At 43.0% G+C, this 14,038-nt stretch overlaps 1 protein-coding gene across 1 annotated transcript; it reads right to left on the minus strand.

Annotated features, from left to right (window-relative positions):
• Window positions 1-6,169: 6,169 nt before the first annotated feature.
• Window positions 6,170-13,491, minus strand: LOC125508474 (DCN1-like protein 2). The gene is made up of 11 exons (XM_048673193.1): window positions 13,253-13,491; window positions 12,706-12,767; window positions 11,130-11,263; window positions 10,870-10,928; window positions 10,313-10,336; window positions 9,976-10,058; window positions 9,669-9,733; window positions 9,453-9,502; window positions 9,228-9,329; window positions 9,052-9,111; window positions 6,170-6,670 (listed from the first exon to the last, which is right to left on the minus strand). The coding sequence occupies exons 1-11, from the start codon at window positions 13,253-13,255 to the stop codon at window positions 6,560-6,562; spliced, it is 753 nt and encodes a 250-aa protein (XP_048529150.1). The 5' UTR covers window positions 13,256-13,491; the 3' UTR covers window positions 6,170-6,559.
• Between the last annotated feature and the right edge of the window lie 547 nt (window positions 13,492-14,038).

Consider the following 14,038-nt stretch of genomic DNA (forward strand, 5'->3'; position numbering starts at 1 on the left):
CAACAGACAAGGTTTTGACTCCTTCGTCATATTGATCTGTTGGACACTTTGGAAGCAGCGTAATGCACGATTATTCAGAAATGTGAATGTGAGGGATGCCCGGGGAACTATGGAACTCATCTTTCAAGAGTTGAAGTTGTGGAAATTAGCAAGAGGTTTGGGAGTGTCTACGTTTTGTGAGTAGTCGTCTTAGAGAGTGGAGTGGAGTGGGTGTAGTGCATCGATGTGTGGTGCCGACCCCTTGTAACCTCTTGTAAATACTTTTCTGCCTTCTATAAAGCTAAGGTATGCCTCTCGAAAAAAGAATTACACAGCGGCACCGTCGGGGTTGCCTTTGCCTGTGCGTCGCCTTGGATTCAAGGAGTCCAGGCTTGGTGGAGCGCTACTCGGGACCATACCGCGCGCTTCGGTTGGGGGCCATCGCCGGAGCCGTGGGCTCCGCTGCATCCGCCACCACACATGGCCACGGCATGCTTGACGCGGCTGCGGGCGCGGTGACGCTGCCGCTGGTGCCGCATCTTCAGGCAGTAGGCAGTCGCGCCGCAATCCGATGCGCTCATGCCGCATGCGTGGCTACGCGCTGAGGGCATTGCCTCCGTGCGGGCTGGGAGGTGTCGTGAAGAGCCGACGTCGTCAAGGACGATGGACAGGTAAGTGCCAAAAAGGAATTAATTGTTGTGTGCAGAAGTGAAATCAGAAAGAAAGCACCTTGTTTCTTGTCGATCTCCTATTTTGTTCCAATTCCTTTCCTCATTCTTGTATTGTGAAGGCTAGACGCTCCAGGGGAGGATCACATAGATGTGTGTGGAAGATGGAATTGAAGATTGCCTATTGAGGATGAATCCATCCATGGCTTTGGCTTACCGTGCAAGCGATGCCGGATCAGATCGTGGGAAGCCGCCGAGGACAGTTCGTCATCGTTTTCGTCCTGCCGTAGACCTGCATCGCCGTGCCGCTCCCCTGGGTGAGGCGTGCTCGCACCATGCGCAGGAGGGCATGGACTGCCACCGGTTGTGAAATCGCTCCACTGGAGAGGGTGCTGCTAACATATTAGAGCGGAAATGAGAAACAACAGCAAAGACAAGTAATGAAGGGAAACACTTCCTAACAGAAGTCTGATAGAAGGCACTCATCAGACCGGCTGAGAAACATCGATGTGTTTTTCATCTCATGGCTAAGATTGTTTCCAAATATTAGTTTATGTGTTTCCCAAGTTGACTGATTTTCTTCCCACGTCCCTCCTATAATCCCTCCCGCATTAATCTCACCTGCCCCAAACCGACATCCCTCGTCCCCATCATAGTTGCTCCCGCGATCCATCTGCATCCCCGAGCTGGGCACTCCCCTCGTCGCCCGGATCTCTGGCCATGAACCAGCCATCCCAATAGTGGTCGTGAGATTCACTGCACCAGTACACCGTCCCATCCGTTGGCTTCGTCTGGCATTATCCATGACAGGCATGAGCGAGCACCCGACCCCCTCGCCGTCCATGGCATCATCACTAGGTTCAGGCTTCCGCGACGGAGCATTGTCTCGGTTGAGGAAAGAAGACAGCAAGCGAGGAACATTGCAGGATTCGCCCGCTTCCTTCGCATGCATCATGCACTCACTAGACCTAGACCTAGGTATCTAGTCCTGTAATCTTGATTCTTCTGTTCATATCATGGTTCTATTTCACGTGTAATTTGTCACTGATTTTTTTTTGTTAAATGTGCACATGAGAATAGTATGCATCCAATCCTAGCAGTAATACTAGTTTTCATTACAATATCAATTTCCATGCTTCCATCATTAATCTTCTATGCTTCCAAATAAGATGAGTTATGTTCACATCTCATTCTTTTCATGCTTCTTACTTTTGATGCTTCCAAATTATACTGCATATAGTTCTTCAGTCTAGATGATTTGCTTCCATACTTCAACCAGATTCTATGAATTTATAATGTAGGTGACATAAACATGCATCTTCCAGACGAATCTTTGTTTTTTTCATTTTCAGTATTTTATACTCCCAATTTAGATGAGCCATATCAAGATGGCATATTTTCATGCTTCCTACCTACTAGGCTTCAAAATTCTACTTCATATGCTTCCTCTGTTCAAATAGATTGTTCCCCTTCTACCTTCTTAAAAAATGATCTTGTCATTGTTATCACCATTGCAATATGTCATGCTTCCATATGTTGCTAAATATGTTCTTTTGGTCTACATGCTCTGTTATATTTCTATTATTTGCATTAGTCAGCACTATTGTAACCTAAACATTGGCCTTCTGTTTCATGGTTAGTCTAGATAAGTTGCATAAGTACAAGCATGCATCTTCCTTCGCGAACACTGACCCCATGCATCCTAGTTTCATCACATATTTGTTGCGCAGGCTTTGCTTCGTTCTTTTCTTTGTTACCACATTTCGTCATTGTCATTGTGTGCTTAACAATTCACATATTATTATATATTTGCTAACGCAGTACACTTTATATTTTTTTCAGTGCACTAGTGATGACGAAAGCAATTCATCTCTATGCTGCACCCATGTTTTCGTTTGATGTCGTTTGGACGCGTGTGCTTCCATGGTCTTGCTAGCTTGCCCTTTACGTCCTTGCCATCATCATCGATGTGTGCTTCGATGGTCCTACTCTTCCATGTGTCATCGTTGTCAAGGTGTACCAATGGTAAGAAAGCGTGAAAGACCATGGAACATCAAGACATGGAAGGATGTGCGGCCATCGTTGATGGGGTTTGTATTGTATTGAAACGGCAAAAATCAAACCTATGATCTATCTTTGTTGTTTGATGTAACTTCTTTGGAAGCAAATTGTATTTTCTTCAGAAGCAAGTTCTTACAAATGTTCAATGGAAATACATTTGTTGTCTTGGAAGCACTTCATCGATACACTCGAAACAATTCTATGGTCGCATGAAACATAGCTTGTCTGCGCAAACAAAATACACTGGACATAACTTCTAGTGCAAGACTAACAATACTAACCAAACCGAAGCAATCTTCAGCTTCCATGAAAACTTGCGCACGGCCGATGCAAACAAACTTCTAATCATATGGAAGCAATTTGACCGAAACAAATTAAAAAATAAGACAAAAAATGATTAAGCCTAGGAAGCAAACCAAACTAAAGTTTCGGAAGCAAGGATCCTCACTATTGAAAACTACGTAGGAAGCAAACAAAAAGAATTCTCATCACGAATGGAAAGTACGTAAGGAAGCAAATAAAAATGTTGGAGGCAACAAAACAATCTTTAATTATACATGCCTTGATTTGAAATTGCATGGGCAGCAAACTAAAGTTTAGGAAGCAAGGATCCTCACGATTGGAAACAAAATATCTTTAGTTAGTTACTCCCTCTGGTCCGGCAATGATCTGCGCCGGCGCACCGGCCCAACTTTGGGTCGGTCGGCCCGCAGCCACTCGATTAGATGGATAGAAACCGTTCGATCGTTGTCTTTGTCAAAGCACTGGTACGAAGGATCTTTTTGCATCTCCTCGCTCCCTTCCATCTCACCGCCGTCGGCCGCGCATGTTCTCCCGTCGCTGCTGTCGCCGGCCGTCCTCGCCGCTGGTCACCATCCTCGCCGGTCGTCCTAGTCGCCGGTCGCAGCCCTTGCCGGGCGTCCTCGTCGCCGGCGTCACCCATGCAACAGATGCATCCTGCGGGGTTGGCTCCTGTGGCGACGGGTTGCAGCTTCGCTGTGCGACGGCCGCGGCTCGCTGGCATGCTCGCCGCCACTCATGGCTGATACCCTCCCCCGACATAGCTCGCCATCACCCATCGCACATCGTAGCAGAAAACACTAGTTAGTAGCTTTTGCGGTTGCTAGTTGAAGCAAAAATGCAACGCGCTTGTAGCACCGGGGCTACGCCGGTGATGGCTTGTAGCTAAACGAGGCGCCATCGCTGTCCTGGCCCGGTCACATATGTGTCATGAATGGATGTAGCAAAATGCCTCGCTGGTCGTAGCAAAAATTGACGACGATTGCAGCAAAAATGTCATCTCCGACATCATGGGTTGTGATGGATGTAGCAAATTGACGTCGCCGTGGTAGCAAATATTGACGACGATTGCAGCAAAAATGTCATCTCCGATGTCATGGGTTGCGATGGATGTAGCAAATTGTCGTCGCCGTGGTAGCAAAAGTTGACGACGATTGCAGCAAAAATGTCATCTCCAACATCATGGGCTGCGATGGATGTAGCAAATTGCTGTCGCCATGGTAGCAAAACGTCAACACGGTTGCAACAAAAAAATGTCTGTCGCCTTCGGTTGTAGCTTGCCGTGCATGTTGTTTCTCCCCCCGTTGAAGCTTTTCAAAAACACCATTGCAGCTATCTCGTAGCGGGTTGCAACTTTTTTGGTTTGCACAGTAACATCTTCCCAGCTTCCCTGTCTCTGTTTGAAACTTTTGAAGAAGCCGGTGGTAGCTTCCCTGGACACTGGTTGTAGCATTTTTAGGTATTGTTTGCAGCTTCTCCACACCATTTGCAGCCTCAGCTCTCTTTCTGGTTCCAGCAAAAAAATAGCCTTGGTCGTAGCATTTTGTATTACCGGATGCAGTTCTATCGATTGCCCGTCGCAGCTCATTGGTTCCAGCAAAGAATAAGAAGGCGGTCGTAGCATCTGTAAACTCCTGGTTGCAGCTCTGACGACTACCGGTCACAGTTCTTGTCTGGGGAAGATGAGGTGAGGGTGCGCAGGGGGACTGCAAGGGGGAAGGGGGAGGGAGGAGGCGTTGGTCGTCGCCGTCTTCTCCGCCCCGCCGTGGCTCGCCCTAGCTGCAAGCCTCGTCATGACAGTGTGATGTGCATGAGGCAGAGATGGAGAAAGGGAGCGGTCGTGAGGAAGAAGAAAGCGACAGATGGGAAAAAACGGTTCGCATGAGGTGCGGATAAGGTTTGAGTCGGAAGAGCTCGTGGCCCTGGGCAATGCACTATCGATATCGATCACAAGGCTCGCGTGTGGCCGGCGAAACGTTTCGGCCGGTGCCCCAGCCACAAACGTTTCCCTTTTTAGTTTGCATATAAGATTTGACTGAAGTCAAGCCTCGTAAAGTTTGATCAGCTTTATAGAAAAAAATGTCAACATTTACAATCCGAAGTCAATACCACTAGATGTGTCATGACTTAAAGTTTCATATTATATAACTTTAGCATGGCCGATGTTGATTTTTTTTTCATATAAATACAGTCAAACTTTGTGAAGTTTGACTTCAAAGAATTCTAATATGCATGGTAAAAAGGACAGGAGGGAGTACGTCTTGATTTCAGGAGGAAGCTGTTAGGAAACAAATTAAACGCAATTAATGTGGAATCCTGCATGCAAGCTGACTGACGTGGGGGAGTTTGCTAGCAAATCGAACGACGTGCGTGCTTTAATCGGATGGCCACGGACTAATGTGACAGGAAGAAAACGTCAGTCTGATGCCTAGAGGTTCCCATATATAGTTTCTGACCAATAGCCAATGCAACATGAATGACGTGGCCAGCCATGCATTATTTTTTCAGGCAAGCCACAGCCCTCGGTATATGTAGCAGTGACAGGGTTAGTACAGACACTACTCTCGGTATATGTTGTAACCAATTCACAATACCACTATGCTTAAACGAATTCACCAAAGCACCAAGAGATGAGAAAAAGATCTGTGTAGCCAAAAGAAAGACTGCATAATCCAAAACGCTGATGTTGCAAATAATATTTTTACATGTTACAAACCAGAAAAAACTGAAACTTGCCATTCGAAAAGGATGCTAACATGCTTGACAACTAAAGTTGCCATCCTAGCATCACTAAACTCGCCATAAAAAACGTTCGAAATTGCCATGTGTTCATGCAACACATGTGGCACTTATCATGGTCCAACAAATAAGCATCTTGTGACATAAGAAATCAAATTCGTTGCAACAACAAAAAGAAATGCTGACAATTATTTTCTTTGGGCAAGCAATCACATCTCTGGTGAAGTAAAAGATGACAAGTACTACCTCCATAAAGAAATATAAGAGTGTTTAGATTACTAAGTAGTGATCTAAACGCTCTTATATTTCTTTACGGAGTGAGCATCACCTAGAGTAATCGGCTCATCAAGTTAACTGCAGCCAACTAAGCAGCAATCATCATAAAAAAGCAGGGACGATTCAAAGTTCAAACCAACGGTCCCTAGAAAGATATCACAAGTTTGCATTACCTCATAGCAAGGTGCCCCATCTGGCAACAATCAATCAATACCGATAGCACAAGTTCGCATTACCTCATACCTGGACCTACATGAACTATAGACCCATCGCCCATTCAGCGGTAAACCAATAACTGTTTTGGGTATGCTGTAGCAGATAGGGGCAGCACAAAATACAAACCAGATTGATAGTTTGCAATCCTAGCCAGTGAAACAACCCCTGCGCAAGTAGATTCCACCAAACGACATCATCTGCTTTGTGAAGGGTAGCGGGAACAATGCCGACATCCAAAGATAAATACTCTATTGATCGACATGAATCATGTTTGTACCACCAAATCATGATATCCAAGTCAGAATGCAGCCTCAAACGGTTCACTTGTTACGCTGAACGCATCCATTCTCGGTTAGGTACTCCACAAATTCATCAATTAGGTAGGGCCAAGCACCTTCTTCGTCATAGTTGGATAACTGTGGATCAATTGTCTGCAATAACACAACAGTGAAATTGGTTAAGTTCACAATTATGAGCTCTTTCTACATGCAAGTCATAGTAAGAGCCATCTTAGTCCCTTCCGGACATCCAACAAAAAATTGACACCTAGTTTAACAAGATACACGATTAGTGAAGAACTGAAAAGATAACAGATTATTGACGAATCACTGAAGGCGACAGATCACAAACTACCTAGAGACTACAACCTAGGCACACCAGTTAACCTGTCTCATTTGCCCAAGCAAAGTTTATTTGTCATGCTGATTAAGTGGGCATACAAGTCCCGCAAAATCTGGGCATTCATATCTATATACCTAACATTAAAGGGAGGAATGTTTCTACCCATCCATCATCAGAATTGCTCTGAACTTTTTAAAAATTACCTCTCAATGTCACCCGTAAGCGGGAAAAAGCGGTTCAGAGCAACATTCCTACGTTTTGTCAGCAGCTTGCAGGCCCAACGGCAACAAGGCCCGACAAAAGGGCACGCACTTATCGCTTCACACCTTGATCCCAACTCCCCTCTCTCTCCCCCGTGGACCACATGAGCGGTGTGGTCCTAACCCTGTCGTCACCCCTGGCTCCACACTACGCCGGTAAGAAAGGGAGCTCGGGAAGAGGCGCATGAGCAGCGACATCTCACCACAAATGCGCCCAGTTGGACAGAACAGGGACGAGCAGGGTAGCGAGGTCTTCGTTGTCAATAGTTGTGCGGCGAATCTACCACGGCAAAGTTCTGCTTGAGGCGAGGAAGAACAGGGCGGCCGCAATTTACTGCATCTTCAATCAATTCCTTCCATAGGAACACTCCTTGGGATCCGCCAACACAATCCCGTCGCTGAAATTGGAGCTTCGGTCGACATATGGATCTGCATTGGCGCGCCGATAGCGTAGGTAGAGGAAGCCGATAGGTAGGAGAAATGTTGCCGTGGGCAAGCTAGATATGGACACGAACGCCGGCTCCTTCGTCGCCGTCCAACGGCTTGCTCCGACTGCGTGGCCAGCTTGCATCACTCGTCCTGAGGTTAGCTGATTTCTGATCCAGTTGTCTCTTGCCAATTCTTGTTCTTTGTAACGGATGCTTACGCTTCATGTGTTAGTGTGCGCTCATGCAATGGAGGTTGTGACCAGGTCGGCGGTGTGGATCAGGAGGGGCTCTCCTGCGTCTATGTGCAGAGTAGGGACAACAATGCCTGCCTTTCTTTCGATTTTACGCATGTTCAGGTAAATATATCTTTATGTTTATTCATTTGATCCCCAGGTTTACTTCTGTGAGGTTAATGTTGTTCTAGAATTTGGAGGATGATCACGAGCTTTGAAACTTTTTGTTTATTGCTGACCCACATCCAGTCCAACTAATTGGCTTTATGCAGTTTTCCTCGTTATGTGGGTTTCTTGCGTTTACCACAGGATATTGAAGTTCTCCCTTTTTGCCTTTACCTAGAGTAAGAGTGCCTACTGAGATTACAGAACCAGATAGAAATTCAGTGTGATAGTTCAAAGTTCAAAGAGTACTTGCTTTTGCTTGAAACTGCTACCGAACTGTTCGCACATGCATCGTGGTTGAGTACTTGATATTCCATATTTGTTCTGTTCTGGAGTGGGTGTGTGGTGCTTACAATTTTGATCTGCATAGCCATAAATATGTAGTGTATTGATAGCTTCAGATGGCATTTAGCATGCTACTAGGATTCCTCAAACAAGCATCAAAATGTACCTGCTCTACCTGAACTGCCACCCTAGATAATCATCAATAACAGTAGAATCTTACGCAAAGTTTTTATTGCCAAACGTATTCCTTGTTCATTGTGCTGCTTAGAAGAGATGAATGCCAAAAAGTAATGTGAACTTACTGTTAGTTCACAAGGTTACTTGGCGTGCAGAAGTAGATGTATTTAAGTTTATTATTTTCATGTGAGCGGAGAGTGTAGTACGCATTTGGATGAAGACTGATATTGCGTTGGGCTCTGGCGTACCTTTTTTTTTTCCTGTCTTATGAACTGAAAGGCATGCTATATATCAGTCCTGCCTGTATACTGTTTTGCTACATAGGTTGGGGCTAGATGAAATGGTAGAAGAAGCTTAACTAAGCAGGTGATTTGCAGGGTAACTACAAACATGGAGATCCCAGGAAAATGGGGGAAAGAAATTTAAAGAGTTTCTTGAGGAGCGTAAGGTGTATTCTATCAAGACATTCTTGGTTGCTCCTAGAAACCTGCCTGCAACCCATTTCCTGCCAAGTATATGAAAAAGTCGATAATGCTGATGTGTATGAGGGCACTGGTGTTGGACCACTGGAATATGTATATCCCGTTGCAAAGCACGGGCATATGTACGAGTGTAATGACAAAAGCGAGGATGAAAGATTTACCTTGACAAATTCCAACAGCTGAGACCATGTGTCCCTAGAGATGGCTTTGTTATGCCTGACCTGAAATTTTAAGAATAAAAGTTGCAGCAAAATAGTACCATCTTACAACAATAACATAATGGAACAGCTCAATGATCAGAAAACGGGATTAGATAGAAATGCCATTTAAGGCACACCTGTAGAAACTGACACCAGTGATCAATTAAGGGCCAATGCCTTTCAGCAAACAGCAACCTCCACATTCCAATAGCTGTCTCCAGTGGAAGGGATTTCTGACCCTGTAAAATCAAGGGAATGTTGTAGGTAAGTTTCATAGATAACACCGGTTGAAAAGCAGATGTGCCAATAAAGACAATGACAATTGAAAATATTGGAACAAATAGTTTGCTCTCAAGAATAACCTTTTCCCTAGCCCAAGCAAACGCAAAGTTGTATATCTCACGGAACTTATCTGGAAAACGAAAGAATAACAGATAGGTTAAAACTTAGAAGATAGAAGCAATTTTCAATATATTTTTTGATAGGCAGTCCAATTTACGTGCAAACTGGAATTGGATAGTGGCTAAACTAGGTAGTCATGTACAAATATCCAGTTTCACACAAAAAAGGAAACTTACTATCGTCCTTTATCTCAGCTCGCAGTGATGGAAGTTTCTCACGGAGCTTCTCAATTGAATCTACCCTAAAAATAATGAAATGGTATAATTAGAACAGAGAAGTGTCGCAAAAATATGTACTGGGAAATACTATCCATTGAGACAATGACATTTTGTGATGCATTGTATTCGAATAATATTTTCAAGTTTGGTGATTTTGCAATGGTAGCATGGCACCAAGAAATATTACCCTAAAAATTACATGTGTAATTGGCAAGGGCCTTGATTAGTTGCATACTGAACTACCATGACTACAAATAGCACTCACCCAATTGACTGCAGACCATCAATGAATTCCTGGCGAGTAAATTCACACATTGTGGCAGCTTTCATGTGCCATGATATGACAAGCTGTTAACAGCATAAATAGATGGTTAATAACAATGATGATCACAGATCGCAGTATTCACTTAAATACAATGAAAAGGCAGGTCGCTGCAAATTAGAGAAAAGAACATGTGTGTATTTCAAATATCAAATACATAATGAATTAACTTCAGAGGATGGCAGCTGCAGGAGCACGTGCCGCAAAAAACAGTGAACTAGTTTCCACTCAAACAGTAAGTGAACACAGCTGGTTAGTACAGAAGAACTGAAACACATACCATGACAACATCCTGAGGATCCACCTGGAAAACAAACAAATAGCAACTGCGGTTAGAGATTTGTAGGGCCAATATGATGTTGCTAACATACAGAGCAAAAGGTATACACCACTAGGACCATCTATCCTAAGACAACACAAAATATACAATGAAGCAGAAAAATAACAGCAATATTTAGTTTTGATCCCCACAGAGTGAAGATTCCCCTACACACCATGGAAATGGACAGTAGAAAAATAACAGCACCTCTTAGTTCTGAGTCTGGTCACTTGCACAGACAACCACAATATGTAATCCAACAGACAAACACATAAAGAGGGAAGCTAAATTTGCTAATATCTGATCTAGAAACCATTGCAATATCACAAGTAAACAGCATCCTGCTAACCAATAATATTCAAAGTTTCCTAACCAGTCAGACAAATTACAATACTTGGAACAGAATATAATAGCTGCAGCTAATGTCATATAAGAATTATATGGTTGATTGCTACTAAGTGTGGACTAGATATGCCCAGATGTAGGTGCAAACTGAAAGATAAAAAGCTAGTCCTTACCAACAGGTCGTTGCACAGTTGAGATGTGCCTTCCACCATGATCATATCAGCGTCACATTCTGGAAAGAAAACAAGATACAACACCAATTAAGAAGTAAACAACTTACAGCAGGACAAGAGAGAACATGCTTCCATTGAGTAGAGAAGCAAAAAGAAAGGGGGATGGGATAAATCAAAACCATATGAACAAAAGCTAGAGTCAGAAGTCAAAACTCAATTCTCAAAACTTAAAAGGTTGGTAAATGACATGAAAATTATACCTTTGTATCTGCTGTAAAGATCTTCAAGATGTCGAGAATTGGTCACAGAAATCTGTGGCTGGCTGTAGAAATAATCAAAAGACCCTTCTAAGTGCCAATCACTAGCTTTCAGTGCCTGAAGGGCGACCTTCTCGCTGCATCATCAGATAACAGAATCAATTGCTATTCTAAGGACAAGAAACGCCAAATAAAACTGCGACAACTGAACTCCTTGGTCCTTAATAAAAACAAGTGAGTAGAAGAGTTTGGTAAGCTCATAAGTATTTATTTTATGTAAGCATCCAAATATAAATTAATAGATGCTGTTTTAAGCATTTAGAGGAACCATTTAGTTTCATATTCCTGGGCAGTAACTTGGTGTGAACTATGCACTTGAAGAATCACAGTGCTGAATTCTTTGAATCGGAGTCTAAACAATGATTGGATTCATCTAGGCCCTAGCTCCAAGCAGATCCAAGACTGACAAGTTTTACTTCTTCAGGATTCAGTCCATCTCATTTCTTATTTCTACAATGTAAAAACGGGGTTTGCCTATTACAAAAATAACAACTTAACAGCATAACTGTAATGGATTGATGTTCTCATCATGATCATCTGCAACAACAAGATGACAAACTTTTTTTCAGAAGTTAAACTCCACTGATAATAAGATTTACTCCCTCCTTTTCTAAATATAAGTCTTTTTAGAGATTTCAATACGGACTACATATGGATGTATATAGACATATTTTAGAGTGTAGATTCACTCATTTTGCTCCGTATGTAGTCCATATTGGAATCTCTAGAAAGACTCATATTTAGAAACGGGGGGAATATATGGTAAGGCATCACACAACATCACAATTTGCTGGGAGCACAAAATAGAGCATCAGATTAAGACACAGGTACTAAATTCAACCTTAGACCAAGAGCAGCAATTACTCGCTCCGTTCCTAAATATAAGACTTTTTAGAGATTTTAATATGGACTACATATGGAGCAAAATGAGTGAATCTACACTCTAAAATATGTCTATATACATCTGTACGTAGTCCGTATTGAAATCTCTAAAAAGGCTTCTATTTAGAAACGGAGGGAGTACATCATAAATTTGCTTCGCAGTACAAATATTGAAATTAATGTATCATACCACATACTCCCTCCGTTCCTAAATATTTGTCTTTTTAGAGATTTCAAATGGACTATCAAATACGGATGTATATAGACAAATTTTAGAGTGTAGATTCACTCATTTTGCTCCGTATGTAGTCACTTGTTGAAATCTCTAGAAAGACAAATATTTAGGAACGGAGGGAGTAGTTCTTAGAAAGTTACTACTCCCTCCGTTCCGAATTACTTGTCGCAGATATGGATGTATCTAGATGTATTTTAGTTCTAGATACATCCATTTGTGCGACGAGTAATTTGAAACGGAGGGAGTAACTAATTTTGCAACTAAGTAACACATCAACATTATTGCTTAACAAAGTAGTATAAATAATATGGAAAAGGACTTATAATAGCTAAACTAACAAATCACCACCAAATTACAGTCCCGAGAGTCTACGTAATAGAGATAAATATACTCGAATCTCACCTTGCACCAGTTATGGCCATGAACTGTTGCACCTTGTCGCGGCTTCCTCTCCCCAGCTTATGCTGCAACAGATAGAAAAATAAATGAGTCAAACAAAATCCCACAGCCTAGATTGCACAGATAGCCTTTTATTGGATGGTATACTGTAATCCCATGAGCTTGAGGAAAGGAAAGCTTAGTGCCATAGGGATTAGGGATTCAGCAGTTTTTAACAGCGGAAATGCTATATCAAATATATGTGATGTAATATCTGTTTTAAAATGTTTATGCTACACTGGTACGACATAAGCTTGAAACATGAAAATGGCACCTCAAATATGATCCTCGGCACTAATAAATGGAAAATCTAGAGTTCAAAAACATGCTCACGGTCTCAATCTATATAATCCACCAACTTTATCCAAACCACACATGAAAAACCTAGAATTCAAAAGAGGATCTTACTCCAAGTTTGGCCTAGATATAGATTCCTTTGCTGCCCAAATCAGGCGGCCACGGTTTACACGGCAGGAAAATATGTATGTAAAGGGGAGGCAAAGGAGCTTACCATGGTCCCCGCGTAGATCTCCCGACGCCCGAGAGGGAGATCAAGGAGGATGGGATTGCCGTCGATCTGGTCGCCGGGAAATGATGGGCGGCAGCCGATAGCCGGGGCGTCGACGGAGAGGGTCGCCGGGAGACGCGACAGCGAGAGGGAGCAGGAGGCGTCGGCCCGAGGCCAGGTTCTAGGTCAAGTAAGGAGGAGGGGGTGGGTGGGTGTCATCTGCTCGCCGAATTATAATTAGTAAAATTTAGATTTAGATATATTATAACTGAGTCATTTAGATATGGCAACCGTGTGCCAGATTGCAAAACTGCCACACGTCTCTCGATCTCCTTCCTCCGCACGTCCTCCCCGACCTCCCTCTCGATTTCTTTCCTTTCCTGCACGCCTCACGATCTCCTTCCTTTCCCGCGGGCACACCCGCTCGTGACTTCCTAATTTTCGGGCAAAAATAATGCTTGAATTAGGATTTGATCTCTGGTCTGCAGGTAATCAACAAAGGGAAGTAACCACCTCATCTATGACACTAATTGTTGAACAAGCTAAGGGGAATACTGTTTTTGACATGTTTTTGCCTTTAATATGTTAGCACTGAATTTTTTTGTTTCAAGCACCGTGGTAACTTTGATCATTGGGAATAAATTTGTTGAACCTGCCCCCCAGTAATTTCTGTAAATGGCACGATAACATTCACGCTATAGACCTGATAATTTAGATACAAACATCGTGGTAACTTTAACCATTGGGGAAGATAAATGTGAAAAGATACCCGATAATTTATGTGTAAAT

The sequence above is a fragment of the Triticum urartu genome, chromosome 5, assembly GCF_003073215.2.
Source record: "Triticum urartu cultivar G1812 chromosome 5, Tu2.1, whole genome shotgun sequence".
Classification (NCBI taxonomy): Eukaryota; Viridiplantae; Streptophyta; class Magnoliopsida; order Poales; family Poaceae; genus Triticum; species Triticum urartu.

Excerpts from the sequence above, each read along its gene's own strand:
- LOC125508474 (XM_048673193.1), bottom strand. Across the intron at positions 11,264-12,705 it reads ATGGCCATAACTGGTGCAAG|CGAGAAGGTCGCCCTTCAGG; the intron begins GTGAGATTCGAG and ends CTGATGATGCAG. Across the intron at positions 10,337-10,869 it reads AACTGTGCAACGACCTGTTG|GTGGATCCTCAGGATGTTGT; the intron begins GTAAGGACTAGC and ends TTTGTTTTCCAG.